Below are 22,331 nucleotides of genomic sequence, written 5' to 3'. Positions count from 1 at the left end.
AATAAAAAATTTAAAAAATTATGAATAAAGTTGTGAAGAATGAGAAACACACACACACACCAAACAACAACAACTGAGGGTTTCTACCAACTCCTAGGGAACTCTAGTGGCCCAGTGGCAAGGAGTTGTGGTGCCAACCCAAAGGCATATGGTTCAAATATATTAGCTGCTTCTCAGGAGAAAGATGGACAATCTTCTCCCAATCTACTGCCTCTCACAGTCCACTGGAGGGTCAACTATGAGTCAGTCCAACTCAGTGGCACAAAACAACACATAACTAACTCCTTCAATCTGAAATTAACTGAGCATTAATTCAAGATGCATTCATAATTATAGTGACTAGAAGACAAAAGTAGGAAGCAAAAAGTATCGCTGCTGTTGTTATATTCTCTTAAATTAGAACTGACTCATAGCTTGCTCCCAAGTCGATTTTCCAAGGTTGTAAACCACACAGGGAGGAAATTAAGGATCATTCTTCCGTACAGCAGTTGGTAGATTCTAACCATATGGCCTTTGAGTTGACAGCACAATATAAAATAGAATTTGGGTGAAAGAAATGAAACCAGTTATTACATGATAGAATTTTGTGTGATTAACAACTTACTCATTGCAAAGACCTTTTAAAAAAAAACTTAAATAGTAACTATCGACATGGATCTCACTTTACTATATCTGTATAAAGAATGATGGAATAGTATCATCAGTTAAAACTGTGATCTAGACCATTAATTGTTCATGTATAAGTTAAAATTGAGAGCCAAGATACAAATGTAGGTGTTATCTCACCTGAAATTAGAGACCATCATATGAGCAGACTTGACGCAGTGAACACTAATGACCAAAGACTAGACAAGTTATGGGATGATAGCAGAGAACTATATGTGAAAAAAAGAAAAAATATGAAATGCACTACTGGTGGGAAGGTAAGTGGTGCAATAATAGGGGAAAGCAGTTTGACACTTTCTCATAAAGCTGAGAATAGAAATACACAGCAATAGCCAAGTTCAATAGAGCAGCAAATAGCAAATACTGGCAAGGGTTTGGCGAGACTGGAACTCTTATTCAGGGCTGGTGGAAATGTAAAATGGTGGCTACTTTACCTATGGAGGGCAGTCTGGCACTATGGAGGGCAGTCTAGTGCTTTCTCAAAAAGGTGGAAATAGAAATACCATTTGACATAGCTATTCCACTACTTAGAATATACTCTAAATAAATTTAGTTACACATCCAACAAATGTACACACACTCATGTTTATTGCTGTGTTATTCACAATAGATATGAGATGGAAGCAGTCCGACTGTCCATCAACGAAAGAATGGCTACAAAAACTGTGGTATATTCACACAATGGAATATTATGCAGCAATGGAAAACAATGAACTCACAAAGCACTACACAAAATGGGTTCTGAGTGAAATACCTCAGTCACAAGAGGAAAAATACTGCATAACACACTTGCTATAAAATAAAACAAGAAAGAACAGGAGAAGAGTGGATAGATTGTGAACACTGCACAGGAACAGATGAGGGAAAGGGTTGTCTGAAGGGAGTGTATGATTGGGCATTATATGTAAGACAACTGACAATCTGGAACAAAAGGTGCATTACAAAGAGGACTGGAGAAAAAAGAAAGGAGGAGAGAGGAAAATGCACAACAATGAAAGAATGAAAACCCAAACTTTCTGTAAGCTTTTGTTAAAATCACAATTCAAAAAAAATTTTTTAAAAGAAATACCACTTGATCAAGCAACCACCTACTCGCGCCCATGTTTATTGCAGCATTGTTTACAATAGCAAAGAGCTGGAAATAACCCAAGTGCCCATCATGGATCAGTGGCTAAAGAAATTTGAAGAGGGAATAAATAATGTACACTGCATTGAAACAGATGAGGAGAGGACTGTTTAAAAGGGATATATGATTAGGTATTATTGTTATGACAGAGGTCCAGAATGAAGGAAGCATAGTGGAGAGGACTTGGGGTGAAAGATTATATAACAATGAAAGAATTTTCTTTTTTACTTTTCAAAGAGAAGAAAGAATGGGGGGGTAGGGAAAAAAGTGTAACAATTAATGAATGGAAATCCAAAGTTTCTGTAAACTTCCATTAAAATTAATTTTAAAAAATCAAGACAACAAAAAAAAGAAACTTCGGTACATTTACACAATAGAGTATTATCCATCACTAAAAAATAACCAAGAATTTATAAACTACTGCCCAACATGGATGAACCTAGAACAAAATATAATGAGTGGCATAAGTTAGTCACAAAAGGAAAATTACGTTCTTATAGTTGTTGTTGTTGTGTGACGTTGAGTCACTTGCAACTTATAGTGATCTTACATATGACAGCTCTGAACCTTGCTCTATCTTGAGCCAACCTCATTGTCTCTGACACATCTAATCCCATTACCGCATTCACTGAATAAATCCATCTAATCTAGGGTTTCAACTCCTGCACTGTCCCTCCACCCTTCCAAGCATGATGTCCTTCCTTGCAATATGCTCAAAGTCTGTCTGACAGAACTTAAAAATCCTTGCCTCCAAAGAGCAGCCTGGTTTCACCCTGTGCAGGATGAACCTGTTTGTTCTCTTAGCAGTCCAGGGTATACTCAATACTCTTCTCTAGCACCACAACTCAAAGGCATCAATTCTCCTTCTGTCATCCTTAGTCACTGTCCAGCTCTCTGACACATATCAAATAACTGCGAAGATCATGGACTGGATCAGGCATACATTAGTCTCTAAACTTACATCAGTGCTCTTCAGTACTCTGGAGGGGTCCTTGATAGATTTTCCCAATGCAATTCATCTTTTGATTTCAGAGCTGCTGGTACCAAGAGTGTTGATTGTGGAGCCAAGCAAACCGAAGCTGTTAACAATATCAATCTCATTGGCCACTAAGATAAAAAGCTGAGGAAGTCTTAAAAGCAGACTCAATCTTGGAGGGTTATTAAGAATGAAAAGAGAAAGAGAATGGAGCAAAAGTTAATAGTTAAGTTGAAGGGAAGGGTAATATACAATAAAGGCTTAATTGTTGTTGTTGTTGTTGTTAGGTCCGTTGAGTTGCGTACACCTCATAACGACCCTATGAACAAAAGAACTGAAACCTGTTCTTTCTGCACCATCTCACACTTCCTGACACACAAGAGCCCATTGCAGCAGTCACCAGGTCAACCCACCTAGCTGAGGGTCTTCCTCTCCTTTGCTGATGATCCACCATTCCCAGCATCATGTCCTTCCTCAAGAAATAGGCCCTCCTTGCAACATAGTATGTGAAGTGAAGCCTCATCATTCTTGTCTCCAAAGAGCACTCCAGCTGCACCCTTTCCAAGACATATTTGTTTGTTCTCTTGGCTGGCCATGGGATGTTCAGTGCTCTTCTCCAACACCACAGCTCAAAGGTGTCAATTCTTTTTCTCTCATCCTTATTCATTGTCCAGCTGCATTTTTCATTGTCCAGGTGCATAAGAGCTTGATTAGACATTGTAATTAGTTATATCGCTTTGTTATGTTGTTATGTTGTTATGTACCATCTAGTAGGAAATGACGTGTAGCTGATCCTCCGGCAGGTTTTCAGAGACAGTAAATCTCACAGGAAGAGACTGCCCATCTTCTTTCTGCGGAGCAGCTGGTGAATTTGAACCCTGTATCTTCATACAGCACAGTTCCTTACAAATAGGCCACAAGAACTTCCTGATTAATTAACCAACTATAGCTAATGTTATAATATGAAATGCCTATGAATGATTTAATTGAAGCATAATATTATTTGTAGTATTTCACTCAAAATTTTTATTTAGAAGCTTTTTTAATTAAAAGGTTTTTCTCATACAATCATACCTCCTTTTTCTACAAACTATATTAATGGCATTAAACACTGGTGACTTTAAAAAAACAATTAAAAAGATAGGTTGGAGATAGTAAATAATTTATAACAGTGAAAAGAATGGGAATTCCAAAACATTTAATTCTGTTCATTCAGAACCTGTACACAAACCAAGAAGCAATTGTTCAAACAGTTTAAAATCAGAAAAAGTATGTGCCAAGGTTATATCCTTTCTCCACATCTATTCAATCTGCATGCTGAGCAAATAATCCATGAAACAGGATTACATGAAGAAGATGTGTATCAAGATTGGAGGAAGACTCATCAACAACCCAGGTTAGGCCAATGACCTCACCTTATTTGTATAATGTACAGAGGATCTGAAGCAATTACTGAACATCAAAGACTGTCATCTTCAATATAGATAATACCCTAGCATTAAAACTTACAATCACAACTAGACTCATAAGAAATTTTATGAAAAATGGAGGGAAAAAAATTGAAGCTGTCAAGGATTCCTCTTTTTAAATTTTTTTAAAATGGAATTAATTTTTAAAAAATATTGTTTTAGAATTTAGTATTTTTAAAATATTGATTTGCAACCAAATTTTTTTTACAATATCAGTTTGCATACAAAATCGTATACATTGTGTTTTATTCATCTACACTGTGTTTCATACATTCCCTTCATTCACACTGTGTCCTTTTACTTAGAACCACAGTTAACACTCATAGAAGCAACACTCAAGAAATCAAATGATATATTGCATTGAGCAAATTTCAAAGCTTCCAAGGACTTCTTTAAAATGCTAAAGAAGTAAGCTGTCATTTTAAAGACTAAGATGACCTTGCCATTTCCACTGCTTCATACACACTAGAAAAATGGACAATGAATGAAGAAGACCGAAGGAAAATGGGTGCCTTTGAATTGTGATGTTGGTGAGGACTATTGATTCTTCATGGACTTTCAAAAGAACAGACAGAGTGACCCTTAGAAGCATGAATGGTGAGACTTCATCTCATATACTTTGGGCACATTATCAAGAAAGGGTCAATCATGGAAAAGGGTCTCGTGCTCAGAAAAACAAGGGGTGCGTAAAAAAGGGGAAAACGCTCAAGGAGACGGATTGGCACAATGACTGCAACAGTAGGCTTATTAAGCACAGCCGAAATCCTGAGGATGCCACAATATCAGGAAGGGGTTCTTCATTCTGTTGTGTGTAAGATAGTGAGTTATGAACTGGAGTCAACTAAGCAGGCCATCTGAAGTTAGTCAATAAATGCCTACCATACTCTATTTTTATAATATATGTCAATTCTCAAATAATAGCAAAAGATATTTTGCCTAATTGAATATTGTTTGGGAAAAAAATGGTCCAACAAGTACTTGCAGATTTTTGTCCTGATGATGTTTGCTGGTTTATAATTTAATGTATACATTTTTAACTTCTTGTTGTTGTTATATATCGTCAAGTTGCCTGCGACTCACAGTGACCCTATGTACAACAGCCCTATACCCTGCTCTATCCTGTGTCAATCTTATTGTCTCTGAAACACCTCCCCCCATTACTCCAGTCACTGAATCAATCCATCTCATTGAGGGTCTTCCTCTCCTGCACTGTCCATCCACCCTCCCAAGCATGACATCCCTCTCCAAGGATTGGTCCTGCCTTGTAACATGTCCAAAGTATGTCAGACAAAGCTTCAGAATCCTTGCCTCCAAGGAGCAGTCTAGCTTCACCATCTCCAGGACAAACTTGTTTGTTCTCCTAGCAGTCCTGCTATATTCAATACTCTTCTCCAGCACCACAGCTCAAAGACATCAATTCTCTTTCTATCATCCCTAGTCAGTGTCCAGCTTTCTGTTACTAAAATTCAAGTTGGATGAAATAATTAAGGTATTTTAAGAAATAAAGTTATAATAAATATGTTATTCATAAAAGTAGATCCTAAAGCTTTTATTCAATTAAAATGTAAATAAATTACAATGCAGACAAACAAAATCTTCAGTCCTACGTGCAATTCCAATTCCACATTTCAAGATTAAAATTATATTTCAAATTTATAAATATCCAAAAACTTTTCTGGGAAAAAGTGGCTGAAATAAGATCCAATAGATAGTCTACTTATAATGTAGACAACCTCCCTAAATCACATATAAACAGCCTTAATCGCCCTGCAAGCTGTAATGGAGCTGGGCTGTCTTCTTTTATGGCCAGAGAATCCTATGAGACTATGATTATGCAAAGTGAGTAGAAAGTTTAAAAAGGAAAAAGTAGTACTTCATTTCACTGGGAGTATTAAATGGACTTATACTAACATCACCAAAAAGCATGAGAAAGCAAAAGAAAATGCATAAATTCATGCTGTTTCCCTTCATATTCATACCATCTTCTCATTCTGGGACTAACATAATGAAAACTAAATTTCTTTTCTTTCAATAATTTTTCCACCTGGAACTACATTTACTATCAGCAATAGCCTAATCTACTAAGAATCTGTTAACAAAACAGGTACATTCAGAGTTCACACATATTTTTGCTCCTTGTAGGGTCAATGTCACACCTGGCTGTAAGTCACCATGCTAGTAATTCTACCATGTTGTTGTTGTTGTACCACCAGGACGGAAACAATCCATAGCTGATGCTCCAGCAGGTTTTCAGAAAGAATAAATTTCACAGAGATTGTCCATCTTTGTCCCACAGAGCAGTTGGTAGATTTGAACCACATGCCTGCTGGATTGTGAGGCAGCTTCTTAACACTAGGCCACCAGAGCTCCCTGTATACTAGCATGATAACAGTGATATCTCCAAGTACCTACTATCCCCTAAAATTTACCTCCCACTCCCCTCCCACTAGAAATCCTAGTTAAGGAATTCTATTTGAGAAAAGATAAAAGGTGAAATGTATTAACTTAGATAATGGGTTTTAAAAGTCTATTGTGTTGACTTTTATGTGTGTATACTTCATTGTTGAACTATTGATTTACACTGTGTGTGACTCCACAAAACAGAGTAATGATAAACTCAACTCAAACTCACTCCTGTTGAATCAGCGTGGATTGAGAGCTGATGCCCTGGTGGATTTTCAGAGGCTGTAAATCACGTGGGAGGAAACTGCCCATCTTTCTCTAGAGGAACAGCAGGTGAATTCAAACTGCCTGCAGTTGAGTTGGCAATACCACCCTTAATAATGATAATAAGAACAATAGGGGGGATAGCTATTGTTTTTAAGTCTTCTTATTGATGTTATTGTTAGTTGCTATGGATTCAGCTACTACACATAGTGACCTTATGTGTAACAAAACAAAATGTTGCCTTGTTCTTTGCCATCTTCTAGATCTTGGCTGTGTGCTCATCTTCGAGCACTATATTGTACAGTATCCTATTGTTCTCCATAAGGTTTTCACTGGTTAATCTTCAGAAGGCGTTTCTCAGGTCTTTCTTCTAAATCTGCCTTGTCTAGAAGTACCATGAACCCTGTCCACCATTGGGGAACTGGCTGGTATTTAAAATAATGGTGATATCATTTTCGGCCTCACAGCTGCACTGAAGTTACTACAGAACAGCATACTGAAGGATGGTGTTGGTTCGGCCTTCTAGGGTTTTTGTAGTCTTTCATGATTCTGAGCTTCTGTGTCTCTGTTTATAGCCTTAAGGAAAGACAAAACTATTTCTGAAGAGCCAGTGAGTTTAGTAAAAGCAAACAAAAGCTGAGGGAGAGGTTGAGGGTTGAGAACAGAAGAGAATGACTTCGAGAGTTGTCCAAACCACAGCACGTCCACCCTATTAACAAGCCGCTGGTGGATCTGTGAAGACGTGTGGATGGATCTGTCACCAGGACTCTGTGACTGTATATATGAGCTGGCAAAGCCTGACACCTCGGTAGCCGAGTGCAAGTCAGTGGGTTTAGCTCACAGGATGAAGGGCTTTCATCCTTGCCCTGTTCAGTGAGCCAGGGGAAAAGGTGTCTTCTCTCCATGGCCCTCTCCCTTTATCAATAAAATATGGGCTGCAATAATAACCTGTCTGACAAACCTCTTGGAGGATTTACTAATAATAGTGATAATAAAAATACTTGTAAAATTAAAGTGTCATAGAAATGTTAAATTATGAGTCAGACCTGCCAGAACAGCCCATTCCTCTTCTGATATCATTTAAAACATGTTAATGGGCACATTACCCCTTTGAAAATGCCAGGGAGACAGTAGCTCAGATGAAATCTTTCTAGGCTAACAAGGATAAAAGAAAATGCTTCATTACCCCAAAAACAGATCTAAACCCACTGCCTTTGAGTCAGTTCCAGCATATGGTGACTGCCCATTGAGGTTCTGAGGCTGTAAATCTTTATAGGAGGAAACTTCCCATCCATCTTGTTCCTTCAAAGCAGCATCTTTCCACATTTCTCTTTTCAAACTGAAGATATTATCAATAGCAGAGCAGGTAACATAGCATATTATCACAGCTTCTTAGGACAGACGACCTCATATCCACTGTATGGGGCCCAGAAAGATGCCACACTTGTCCAAGTTCATCACAGCCAGTGAAAGCAGGGTTCCAGCAGGAGCTGAGGTTTCCTCAGTCCTAGCCCTGCCTGCATTCTAAATTGCTGTCTCTCAAAATGAGAAGGAAGGACAACAAATTAATTATTGTTACTTATTTCTGCTCAATTTGCTAAGTGCTCACTACATTTCCATGCATTATTTCATTCCATTTTCCCCTTAAAATATAGACATACAGGCTATTTCTTTAAAAAACTCCTACCAACCACCACAGTCCAGAAAGAGGGCACGTTCTATAGAATTTTTAAAGCATATCGAGCTCTGGTTGTGTAATGGTAAGAGACTATGCTGCAATTTTCAAAGACATGCAGCTCAAATACACAAGCTGTTCTGCATGAGATAGATGAGTAATTACCTCCCATGAAGTTACAGCCTCTCTGGAGGATAAGCTATGGGTAGACTCCAACTAAACATCCCACAATAACAGTGTACACACACACACACACACACACAGGTATTTGACTGTGTGGATCACAAAAAACTGTGGCTAATGCTGAAAATGAGAATCTAGAACACTTGATTGTCCTATGCAAAACCTATACTTGTACCAACAAGCAGTCATCAGAAGAGAGCAAGGAAACACTGCATGGTTCAAATCAGCAAAGGTATATATCAGGGATGCATTCTATCTCCACACCTTTTCCATCTATATGTGGGACAGATCATCCTGGAGGCTGGGCTCTATGAGGAAGAATGTGGCATCAGGATTGGAGGAAAAACACGCATTATGCAGACGACACAACCCTGCTTACTGAAATTGAGGCGGACCTGAGGCATTTGCTGCAGAAGGTCAAGGACTATAACCATCAATATGGATTGAAGCTCAACATCAAGAACACAAAGAGTCTCACAACTGGGCTGACTGGCAGCACCATGATAGATGGTGAAGAGATTGAGATTATCAACAGCTTTAGTTTGCTTGGCTCCACAATCAACACTCTTGGCACCAGCAGCCAGGAAATTAAAAGATGTATTGCACTGGAATAGCTGCTGCCAGAGCCACACCAGGTGTACTGAAGAGTAACGATGTCACTCTGGGAAAAAGGTGCATCTGATACAGGTCTTTTCAATCACTTGCTATGCATCAGAGAGCTGGACAATGACTAGGGATTATAGAAGGGGAATTGATATCTTTGAGCTATGGTGTTGGAGAAGAGTATTGAATATATCATAGACTGCTAAGAGAACAAACAGGTTCTTCCTGAAGAGGGTGAAACCAGGCTGCTCCTTGGAGGCAAGGATTCTGAAGCTTCTTCTGACATACATTGGATATGTTGCAAGGTGGGATCAGTCCTTGGAGAGGAACCTCATGCTTAGGAGGGTGGAGGGACAGTGCAGGAGAGGAAGACCTTTGAGATAGATTGATTCAGTGACTGGGGTAATGGGGGTAGGCGTATCAGAGACAGCATGTAACAACAACAACAACTAATCTGTAATATGGGTTGAAATGGTCCAGAAGGAAAAAAAGAAATGGCTGAAATTTTTTTTGTGTGTGTGTGTGTGTGTGTGTGTGTGTGTGTGTGTGTGTGTGTAAAATCAAAGATGAATTACATTAGGAAAATCTGCTGTCAGGGATTTCTCCAGAGTGTTAAAGAGCAATTCCATCAGTTTAGAGACTAAAGTGTGCCTGATCTAGTCTATGGTCTTTGCAATTTTCTGTTATGCATCAGGGAGCTGGACAATGACAAAAGAGGAAAGAAGAAGAATTGATGTCTTTGAGTTGTGGTGCTAGAAAAGAGTACTAAACATACTATGGACTGCCAAGAGAACGAACAGGTCTGTCCTGGGTGAAACCAAGCTGTTTCTTAGAGTAAGGATTTTAAGGCTCTGTCTTACATACTTTCGGTATTGCCAGTAGAAACCAGTGCTTGGAGAAGGGCATCATATGTGAAAGGGTAGAGGGACTGTGCACAGGAGAGGAAGACCCTGGATGAGATGGTTTCACTTAGTAACTGGGGTAGGTGTGTCAGAGACAGTGAGATTGGCCCAGGATAGAGTAAGGTTCAGATCTGTTGTACATAGGGTCTCTATGAGTTGCAGGAGACTGAATGGCATATAACAACAATAGTATAATACATAATAACATATTAAAAGACGAATTGCATTGGTAAAGTCAGCTGTCAGAGACCTCTCCAAAGTACTGAAGAGCAATGAAGTCAGTCTGGAAACTAATGTGGGCCTGATACAGGCCTTGGTCTTTGCAATCACTTAATATGCATCAGAGAGCTGGACAATGACTAGGGACGATAGAAGGAGAATTGATGCCTTTGAGCCGTGGTGCTGGAAAAGAGTATTGAATATAGCATAGACTGCTAAGAGAACAAATAGGTTCATCCAGGACAGAGTGAAACCAGGTTGCTTCTTGGAGGCAAGGATTCTGAAGCTTCATCTGACATATTTTGAACATCTTGCAAGGCAGGATCAGTCCTTGAGAGGGAGATCATGCTTGGAAGGGTGGAGGGACAGCGCAGGAAAGGAATATCCTCAATGAGATGAACTGATTCAGTGACTGGAGTAATGGGGGAGGTGGGGCGTATGTGTCGGAGACAATGAGATTGGCACAGGATAGAGTAGGATTTAGAGCTATTGTACGTAGGGTCGCTATGAGTGTAGGCGACTCAACCACACATAACAACAACAATAGTAACATATATGGAACTTAATTATGTTCTTTAATTAAGCTTTCAAATGTACACTATGTGTAAGAATCCTCAATTTATACATCTCCCATGGCCCTCAGGACAGTGCAATGTACACTACAGATGCTCAACGAGTAGCTGTTATTTGAGTGGTTATAGGTATGTGACTTTTTAAAAAAACACATAAAGATAGCCAAATTTCATGATAATAAATGTTCACATTCTAGAAAATGAGAAGTCTTAGTTCTTCAACTATTTAGGTGAATCTTACATTAGCTGATTACATTTCTGTGATATATTATTTTAACTTTCTGTTATATCCTCAGAACGTGTATTTTCAAGGGGCAGGATTTGCCAGAAAAACAAATCTCTCACAGTGACTGGTCTGATTCCCCAAAGCCTCTTTACCTGATGGCTCCTTACCTGATAACATATTATCTGTTTTTATTGAGGGAAACTTCAAAGTCATTTCATGCTTGTGCCTATGAATCATCAGGTGGTCCTCTGTTGGGAAGCGCTGTTCAACAAAGAGAGGGGGGGGGGAAGGCAAAGGAGAAAAGAGGCATTCAGTTTTGTAATACATATTTGCCACCATAGGGAAAAAATATGCAGTACTGAAAACCTGACCAGCAAAACAGAAAATCGGTTCTGAAGATGTGTGGAAGCATGAGTTAGTTAAAAGCTATTTTATGTCAGCAAAATACAATAGGCTCTTCCTTTGAGTTTACTAAAGTGCTATCTCATGTTGCAGAAATATCTAGCTGAATACTAAGAAATAATCGGAGATCTTTGTCTTTCATCATTACGCTTTCCCTGGGAACAGCTTTGAAAGGCTGTTTCATTATTGGAGGGACTAAACCCTCAAACTGGATTAAAATGAGTTTAACTTGTGGCGATCCCAGGTGTATCAGAATAGAATGGCACTCCCCTGGGTTTTCAATGACTATCTTACAGACACAAGTGGCCAGTTCCTTCTTCCACACCACCACCAAGAACAGTAGCTAAAAGTATTAAAATAGCATAACCCACTGTCATCAGGTCTATTCCATCTCCCAGTGAGCCTCCAGCAGCTTGTCAAGACTGTAAATCTTTTTTAAATATTCGTTCTTGATTTTCATATAATAATAACCTTTACAGTATGCTTCATTTATATACATTATGTTTTAGATAATCTTTCATTTACATTGTGTTACAAAGAATCTGGTGTGAATAAACAATGTAATCAAATTTTGTAAATAAACTAGTATAAAAAATAATGTAAAATTGAGTGTATAAGAATGTATGAAACCTAAAGCCTGTAAATCTTTATGGGAGAAGAAAGCTCAGCATTCTCACACAGAGCACTTGGTGAACTCCATACTCCAACCTTTCCACTAGCAGCTTCATGTAATGCACAACACCTTCAGGGCTCCTTTTAAAATAACATACACATCCAGAATATGTTCTGGCCTAGTACTTAACAATGTTGTGTTGTTGTTAGGTCCTGTCAAGTCAGCTATAACTCATAGGAAACTTATGAACAATGGATTTGAGCCAGCCTTGCCCCATCCTGTGCCGTCTTCATCATCTCTGATAGACTTGAGCCCTTTGCTACAGCAGATTTTCCCAAAGCCACACACCTTCGAACTTCTTTACTGCTGGTACCAAGAATGCTGACTGTGGATCCAAGTCAGACGAAATAATTGGCAACATCAATCTTTTCTCCATCTATCATGATGTTGCTACTGGCTTAGTGGTGAGAATTTCTGTTTACTTGATGTTGACCTGTAATCCACAAAGAACATAGTAGTCCTTGATCTTCTGAAACCAGCAATTCCAGTGCTCCTCACTTTCAGCCAGTAAGGATTTGTTATCTAAATAATGCAAGTTGCTGATGAATCTTACTCAGCTCTTGATACTACATTCTTCTTCATAAAGAGGAGCTCCTCGAATGATCTACTTAACATTCAGACTGCAGACGTGTGGAGAAAGGATATTATTACCCTCTTTAAGACGCACACTTTTCTTTATTTTTTTTTAAACTGTGCAGTGTTCCCTTGCTCTGTTTGGACAACAGGATATTGGTCCAGGTAAAGATTTCACATGAATACAATTAAGTGTCCTGGGATTCCCATTCTTCTCAACTTGCTTAAATAAATCTTATTTATGGTCACCAGGAAGACTTAACAATGACAAAACAAAATTCTCTCTTTTTTATATGAGAAATCCAGGTTCGAAACAGGACAGTGAGTCTGGACCTGAATAACAGTAGAACCTTAAAAAAAATACATTTGGAATTTTTCTCTAGTTTTTGCTATTTAACATAACAAAGCAAAATTAAATGCAAAGCATGAGAAGTATGCTAGACATTATCTATAGATTAAACAAAAGTAGGAGAAATGGATGAAATGGTAAAAAAATTTATCCATGTCAGATTTGGGGTCGAATTATATGCTATGTTTAATTATTTAGCATATATATCTCTACAGATGTGTTCTATTATCTTCACATAGTACGTTTACATTTAAGAAGAGCTTGAAGAGCCATTTTCTGGGGTTTTTTTAATATACAGGATTATTTTTAGTATTCTATACTCTGTACAGTGGACTAAGTCATTATTTTTAATTTCCATAAACTTATAATTGTCACAAATACTACAAATATTTCAGTTGTCTGACTTTTGGTTACATGATAGGATTGTATTTTCTGACCCTCATGTGGACTAGTTCTGCCCACTGAATTATGAAAAACAAAGGACATATCATTAAGGTAAGAACATTTAATTCCTGATCACAGACTCTCTAGCCTACCCACTTCCCCAGGGTGACTTGCATTACTGGAAATAGTGACTACTTCATTATCCTAGGTTGCTGAAGGATTATCAAAAGCAGCCTCCTCTTGTCAATCTATCACAGAAATGTATTATTGGCGGATAGAAATAAACGGTTGCTATTTAAACCAATGAAGCTTTGAGTTAATTTGTTACTGCAGAACATCCTTTCCTCTTCTGACTCAGATTGGCATGCTTTTGATAAGCTAATTTACTGGACTATCTACTATACCAAAGTCAAACGAAAGGTGACAAATTATACAAAACATTTATAAATATTTCTTTCATAGTTCAAAAGACCTTCTGGGATGTCCTGGTTTCCCAGGAGAGTTATTATAAGCTTCAATAACCATTATGTAACATGGTAAAAATTGTTTTCTGAAAAGAGCATAATTTCGTGTTCATGAGAATAAAGGCATTTATTTGTTGGACTGAGTCCATGGGTTATTGTAAAAGTTCAACTTAAACAGTACATGTTTACTTGTCATTTAAATCATATAACTTAGAAAGTATAAAATTTACTCCCTTACACCTCAAAAAAAATCACAAAAATAATTATTCCAGTGCAATCTCTTCTGACATCTATTTCTATTTTTTTCTTTCTCCTCTGTTTTTGTAATGATCTTTTGCTTTCTTCATGGATAATATCCTTGATATCATCCCACAACTCATCTGGTCTTCTATCATTGGTGTTCAATGCCTCAAACCTATTCTTAAGATGATCATGAAATTCACATGGAATTGATTTAAGATCGTAGCTTTGTTCCTGCGGACTTATTTTTATTTTCTGGACCGACAAGCAGTGTCATGATGGATGGAGAGGAGATTGAAACTGTCAACAGCCTCATCTTGCTTGGATCTCCAGTTAACACCCTTGATACGAGCAGTCAGGAAATAAGGAGACATATTGCACTGGGAAAATCTGCAATTAGGGATCTTTCCAAATCATAAGGTGCGTCTGATTTCAGGCCGTGGTCTTTCCAAATACTTGTTATGCATCTGAGACCTGGACAATGAATAAGGATGACAGAAAAAGAATTTATGCCTTTGAGCTGTGGTGTTGGAGAAGAACACTGAACCTCTTATGGTTGGTCAAGAGAATAAACAGCTATGTCTTGAAGAGGATGCAGCCGGAGTGTTCTTTGGAGGCAAGATTGATGAGGCTTTGCCTAACATACTTTGGACATATTGCTAGGAGGTACTATCCCTTGGAAAGAGACACAATGTTGGGAAGGTTGAAGGGTCAGCAATGGAGAGGAAGAACCTTAACCAGGTGGACTGACATGGTTAACTGATGCAATGAGCTCTTGTGTGTCAGGAAGGGTGAGGATGGTACAGAACAGGAGTAGGATCAGATCTTTTGTTCACAGGGTCACTATGAGTCATATTCGATTTGATGACACTTAATAAAAAACAACAATTATGCTAGGTTTCTAAATACATAGATGTCTACTTTATGATGGTAAGTGGTCTTTTGCTGCTGCTTCACCTACTTTCTTGATGTTCTCTACTGTCGTACAATGAATGCATCAAATAAGTGGTACAACTCTGAACTATAAAAGGCATAGATCAAATTTTCGTCTTTTTGTCAAATCCTTATTAAAATTATATATAACAACAAATAGTATGGTAGCCTCCTTCATTCCGTATCAGTAAACTGTTTTGAGCTTCACAAAAATACGTTCTAAAGGTGGCCAGAGGACTTATTAAATAATAAAAATATTAATAGTTTTCAATATTAACCTATATCATCTAAAAGGGACAATACAGGACAACAATGATTTTTATAAAAAATAAATAATTAGGTATAAAAAATAGCAAACTGTAAATAACAAAAATGTAGCATTTACAGGAAATACAGAGCTTACTGAGGCTACTGGCCAAAATATTGTTAATGGAAAAAAGAAACAATGACATTAGGACTGGGCTCTGATATTAAAAAGAGCAAGAGAAGCTTGGTTCTCTTTATTTCTGAGACAAAGATGTCTAAGAAACTGTCTTATAAAAAAAAGTTTCCCAGGGAGCTCTGGTGGTCTAGCGGTCCCAGAGGTACACGGTTCAAATCCACCAGATGGTCTGCTGGAGGAGTGGCAATCTCCTTCAGTACCAGTCAGATCCCATTTGACGGTACACACACAAAACAATAATAAAATTTTTAAAAAATTTAAAAGTTTCCCAAATATCACAGACTGTTAATAGTATAATCAAGTCTCTTTTGAATGACAGAAAAAGGAAGACAATCCTTTCAAAGCCTCAACTTGATTCAAGCACTTCACATTTAGTTCCCTTTTCACCTTTCTCCTCACGCAGGTTCTCAGGCTACAACTGATGTTAAACTCAATGTCATGATCATGGTGGTCAACCCAATCGTTAACTCCTAATACCCCAGCAGACCTTTGGTACTGAGCAGCTACCACATTTCCTTGAAACACTTCACAATAAATATGGAAAGAAATTATGCTTCTCCATCACTAAATGTGTGCTGGGGGTAGCCTGGAATTATACCATGAAGTCAAGATGCAAGATGTAATTCCCAACTTTTTATCCAAGTTTTTTTTGTCCATAAAGCCTCTCAGGAATATGATCAGGTCTTTCACTGAGAAGTTCAAGGTCGTTTGAAACATACGTCTTCAACCATTCTCACCACCTCCACTTGGATTTATCTTCTTATTCCAATATGTCTCAGAAAGAAGAACTCTCACTTCTCCACAGGATCCTCTGGTTTCCTTGTTTTCTGGAAGTTTCTATTCCGCTGTAGTCCTACATGCTAGCATTCTCTTTCTCTCTGACTGGCTTCTTGAATTTGACTACATACAGCTACTCCTCAATTTAAAAAGTGTCTCTCCTAAACTGCTTCCTCCTCAAGCTACCATTAGATCACTCTGCTTCCTTTCACGGCCTAACGTTCTTGAAAGAGTCCTCTATACTTTCCACCTCCACTTCCTGCCACCCACTCATCCGCTAATCCCTTGTGATCTGGCCTCCACCCCTGCTCCCCTCTCATAGGCTGCCAGGGAGCACCTCACTGCCAAGTCCAACAGCTCCAGCTCAGCCTTCACTCTGCCCCCGCTCCAGAGCATCTGACACCGGTGACCACACCTCGGTGGCATTTGTTTATTTATATCCTGCTTGGTGCCAAAAAGGAGTTAAGATGTCTTATAGGAATACAAAAATAAGAGCATTGGTTAGAAGGATCCCTAAACAGAAAAACAAAGAAGAGGAGACACTAGCAAAGAGAGAGAGAGAGAAAGAGAGAGAGAGAGAGAGACAACCTCTAGAACAGTAGTTTTCAACTGGTATGTGATTTTATCATTTTACCATCTGGGGGACATTTGGCAATGTCCAGAAACATTTTTGATTGTCACAATTTGGGAGTATTGTTGGCAACTAGTGGGTAAAAGCCAAGAATGCTGCTATACACCTCTCAATGCACAGGATAGTCCTCTGTCACCATGGAGAAATAATTGCCTACCCCCAAATATTGTCAAGGCTAAAAAAACTCTGCCATACAGTCCACTAGCCTGTCTACAGTGCCTTTTCTCTGCCTTATAAGTACTAAATAGGAGCATAAATTCTTTCTTGAAGTGGTTTCTATTGTCAGTCATAACTTTGACACTGCTAGGCACCTTAACTCACTTGGACTCTTGGAGATACCTGTACATATCACCTCCTTATTCCTCATTCCTTCATTTCTCCAAATAAAACAAATCTCTCTACAATATTCTTACAGAAGTTGGCTTGATTGATGGCAATGGGTTTTTGATATACTCTTTCTGTGACACTGATGAGTCAAACACGGTAAGTCTCACATGCAAGTGTCGAAGACTTTCGTTCATAGAGTCATTATGAGTCGCCTACAACTTGACGGCACTTAACAACAGCGACAACATACTCTTAAAGAGCCCTGGTAGAGCAGTGGTTAAACATTGGCTGCTAACTGAAATGTATATGCTTTGAACCCACCAGAAGCTCCATCAGAGAGAGATGTGGCATCCTACTTCCACAAAATATTATAGTCTTGTAAACTTGAACCCTATGAGAGGAATTCTACTCTTTCTTAGAGTGACTATAGGAGTTGGAACCAACTGTGTAACAGACTTGGGAATTCTAGGTTTGGTTTTTTTTATATTTTTACTGGTTTTCATATAATAATTCCTTTATATTATGTTTCATTCATATATGTGGTGTTTTTTTACAATCTTTCATTGACATTGTGTTTCATACAATCCTTCATACACATTCTATTTTATGTTAATTTTTTAAATTGTTCTGCTTATAAATATTTATATATATTGTGTTTCTTTTTTATGATACTCTGGCAAGATGACTGGTGCTCCTTTCTTTATGGAAAAGTGTTCTTGACTAATTTATTAATTAATCAGATGGTTGCATGTTTGATGTGTGGATAAGAAGCTCCATGAGGACTGGATATATCTGTCTTGTATATTGTTCCTTCTCAAGGGCAACCACAATGCCTGGCATCAAGTAAACTCCCCAAAAGTCTGCTGGGTCACTTGGATTATTAAAATGTAACATTACACTTGAAATGGAAAGCACACTGCTCAAATTATTGGATTCTCTTTAGTTGTAGAGGCTTCTCTTTGAAGAAACTGGGTGTAAATCCATAATTTCTCAGTGATATAAAGCTGTTTTCTGCATTCACAATGGCTAATCTTGGTTGAACAGGATTTTTCCAACTTACTTATCAATCTTCCTGTATTTCTTATTTCAAAATTACCTCCAAACTACAAATAAACATTCATACAAAAGCACCTCTTGAACCTGCTGGGACATGAGCAAAGAATTCTACTGGTTCCATTAGCTGCTGGTAACAACAGGACATCAACTATGATGTCTAATATTCTGGTGGCATATTCCTTCCAGAAGGTTCCTTGGACCTCCACAAACCCTCTTAAGGGGAGGGTTGTTCCTAAGTGTTGTAGGTCAAGCCTTTTCAATGACTCCTAGATTGTTCCACACTGTCCTGCTGATCCCACTACACAGACATTCAGGAGAGTGTGACTTTACTCTTCTTTAAATGACTGGGTAACTTAGAGAAAGAGATCCTAACTGCCCACATCAGAAACATACCTGTGCTCTGAACTCTAAGCTAAAGATCTTGGCACGAGAGTGGCCTCGTGCAGTTATTTGCTTCAATTTTACAAAAACTGAAATGGGAAGATAATGTGAGAGTCAAACATAGACAAAGTCACTGTTGGGTTCTATAGATAAAACAATAACCTGGATTTTAGGTGATGGGTATTTTCAATGTCATTTGAAGAGTCAGGTTCGAGTACAGTAGTGGCAGCAGCATTAGCAACAGTAACACATTAATTGAGCACAAGCCCTATCTATACAAAACTCTGTAAGGGCATTATGTCATCTAATCTTCACAATTCCATGTGATGAGTGTCATTGAAGGCTGACAAGTTTAATCCAGTACAGAAGGCCAATATTCCCTCAAGAGTTCAGATAAATGGGAAATCTGTGGGCTGTACAAATGTTGTAGTGTTGTTAGCTGAAATGGAGTCAGCCCCTGACTTACAACACTTAGGAAAAAGAACTCTATGCTCCACTAGGTTTCTACCAGCCAATTTTTAAGAATGAATCATTGGAACCTGTTGAGCATCATCAAATCTGCAAGCCTCCACTGACAGTTGGGTAGTGGGTGCACATGAGGTACACTGGCAGAGTCTTCTGCCTGAGAGGTGAGCATCTCAGTTTTGAACTACCACTAAATCTTCTATTACTCTAATGAGGAAAACAACACATTAAAATTCAATCTATGACAGTAAAAGAGTTTACCAACAATCCAATGTCCAGCATTCAAACAGTCATTGTAAAAGCAAGCCACCTCCCTTCCCCTTTCTGAAACAACAGCCCTCCCCATTGGTGGGCAGGATGAGCTGGACTAGCTTCCGGCAGGGAGATACCTGTATGGAAATGGCCAATGCAGCCCTATCTGAGGGGCTGGACCAGAAGTAGCTCAAACTATTCAAATGGGAAAATGACCATAATGCTGAAGATGGGATTGCTTACAGAGATTGTGGTAAGGATTATCTTGCTAAAGAAGAGCTGCCCACAGGAGGCAGGGCTGCAAGAGGAGAAAGTGCTTCCAAGTGGGTGATTGGAGCACTGCCAGCCAGGGATCCTCAAACTCACCTGGGAGCAGCCTGGAGCACTGCAGACAAATGGCCTCTCCTGCTCCAAATTCATCTTGGATTCCTCATATATCTGAAGGGTCAGAGGAGAGGGAGGAAGGAAGACAGAAACCATTAATATCTTCTGTCACTACCTGAGGAACAAAAGAAAAGTTATTGCTTCCCCTTCCTCCTCAGTTTCCAAATTAAGTAGAAAAGGTTAGGCTGGAAGGCTTAATGGAAGCTAGAATCACAGAAAGGGAACGGGATGAGTGCAATTACATTGTAAGTATTGTAATTAATATTCTAAAACAAAATGTGTATAGATGATTGGATAGTAAACCCATTTATTTTATAAATGTTCACTCAAATCACAATAAAAAGGAAATAAGTGTTTTTCTCTCAACCCATGGTCCTGCCTTGCTCATCAGGCCTCCTGCAGTCTGAGTTCCTACTGTGCTTCCTCTGGTGCATATTAACTTTGAGAAAGAAAAATTCTTGGAGATGTCCCAGCGGAAGCCTTGCACATGAAAAACCATCCAGTGGGAGCTAGTACTTAGATAGATTCTCATCTAAGCAGAAAAATTTTGAGGCAAAATTATTCTCAGGTGTTATTTTTTTTTAAATCCTCCGTAACGCCTTTTAGTCACACGGAAAACCTTTGAGATTGGCTACTTAGAACAGCAAGAGAATGGGGCAGGACCATTAACCATCAGCGTGGGGATCAAGTTGAGTGACCTAGCAAAGAATGAACCCAGTCATTGTGCTGTCAGTGAGATATTCAAAATAGCACTAGGGTTGTCTTACCAAATTATTCTAGTGGTCCACTAAACCGTTATTGTAGAATGAGTATAAGGATCCAGGAGGGGTAGGAGAAGTTGAAAGCAGAGGGATGAGGATGTGCAGGGGAAAGGGGGGATTAACCATTGGGCTGTACAATTTGATGGGTGAGGGGGTGAGGGAAATGGAAAGAATTTGTTCAAATTTGTACTTGAATTTTGTAAATAAACTAGTAGAAAAATGAAAAAAAAATTTTAAAAATCTGTTTTCTTTTCAGTATTTCATGAAGACGCAATAAAAGTTACCACTAATATATTTGAATACAGTACGCTTGACACTTAAAAAAAAAGTTATCACTATTATATGAAAATCAACACAAAACAGCAAAATTCCAGAAACATTACATTTGACATTTTGTTAATCTGATTTTATAAGCTGAATAAATGTTAGGATACAGCTGCTCCTCTAGATAAGTTATCTGGAATAAAGTTGCTTTTCAGGAGGAAAAAAACTCTGTGAAATACAGTGTGGTCATTTCCTATATTGCAGTTAAGGCCTAAGGTGAGTATATTAGGCTAACCTTGAGGATAATAAAAATTCTCTTTGCCAAAGCCGCCAAAAGCCAGTAGGAGTACAGTAGTACGTACGGCTCTACAGTTACCAGTCTGTATCGTAATATTTTATTTTACCAAATACCTTAAGAAGTACTATGTAAACTTGAATTACATTTTCAAAATAATTTTTAAGTCATACATTTAGTCTATTTGTAGAGTTGATGTAAGTTCACGGTCCAGTTGATGAATCAAGGGTGTCAATAAAACAAAACCAAATTAAAAAACTCATTGCTGTCAAGTCAGAAATGTCTCACAATCGACTTTCCAGTGGGTTTTCAGAAGTTGTAAATCACACGAGATTACCCATTTTTCTCTTGCAGAGCAGCTAGTGGATTTGAACCCCTAAAAGAGACACCATCTTTGGATTAAGTCCTTACAGACTATACCACCAGAGCTCCCTAGGGCTGTATTAAAGCACTAAAACCTGTAGCTTTTCACCTGAGCACAGAAAACAACTTGCTTCCTTAAAATAATGCCACAAAAGTTTACAGAAAACTTAGATTTTCATTCCCTCATTGTTGCACATTTTACCTCCTCTCGCTCCTCCCCCCCAAGCTGACTTTTTTCCTTTCCATTAGTTTATTTACAAAATTCTAATACAAATTCTAATAAATTCTTTCAATTTCCCTCACCTCTCACCCATCATAAAAAAATTTATTTTTTTAAAAAAAGAAATACAGGCTGAAAATTTACCAAAATGAGAAAAAAAATCTATAAACCCAAAGCTTAAGGAAATTTAATTAACCATAACCAACCCACAATAATAAATAACACCACACAAAGTTACATAATACAAAAATTCCTGACAATCAGTGATAAGTAGATAAAACTAGCAAGAAGGAGAAAATCCCATTATAACAGAAAGAAATGTGAATGACAGCAGGCTTCTTGTTAAAAAGGAGGCAACCAAAACCACAGAAGTGTAATAACTTTAAAGAATTGAGAGAAAACCTTGATTTT

At 38.2% G+C, this 22,331-nt stretch overlaps 1 protein-coding gene across 1 annotated transcript in view; it reads right to left on the bottom strand.

Annotated features, from left to right (window-relative positions):
• Positions 1–22,331, bottom strand: part of CREB5 (cAMP responsive element binding protein 5) — a 574,610-nt gene that overhangs the window by 482,872 nt on the left and 69,407 nt on the right. The window contains exons 2-3 of the mRNA XM_006896122.1: positions 20,000–20,071; positions 11,452–11,545 (exon numbers count right to left, since the gene is read on the bottom strand). Of these exons, the coding sequence (XP_006896184.1) occupies positions 11,452–11,545; positions 20,000–20,053 (148 nt within the window). The 5' untranslated portion in view covers positions 20,054–20,071. The remainder of the gene's footprint in view (positions 1–11,451; positions 11,546–19,999; positions 20,072–22,331) is intronic.

The sequence above is a fragment of the Elephantulus edwardii genome, unplaced genomic scaffold (genome assembly GCF_000299155.1).
Source record: "Elephantulus edwardii isolate Elephantulus edwardi_28Jun2011 unplaced genomic scaffold, EleEdw1.0 scaffold00182, whole genome shotgun sequence".
Lineage (NCBI taxonomy): Eukaryota > Metazoa > Chordata > Mammalia > Macroscelidea > Macroscelididae > Elephantulus > Elephantulus edwardii.
This window is presented reverse-complemented; position numbering and strand designations above follow the sequence as displayed.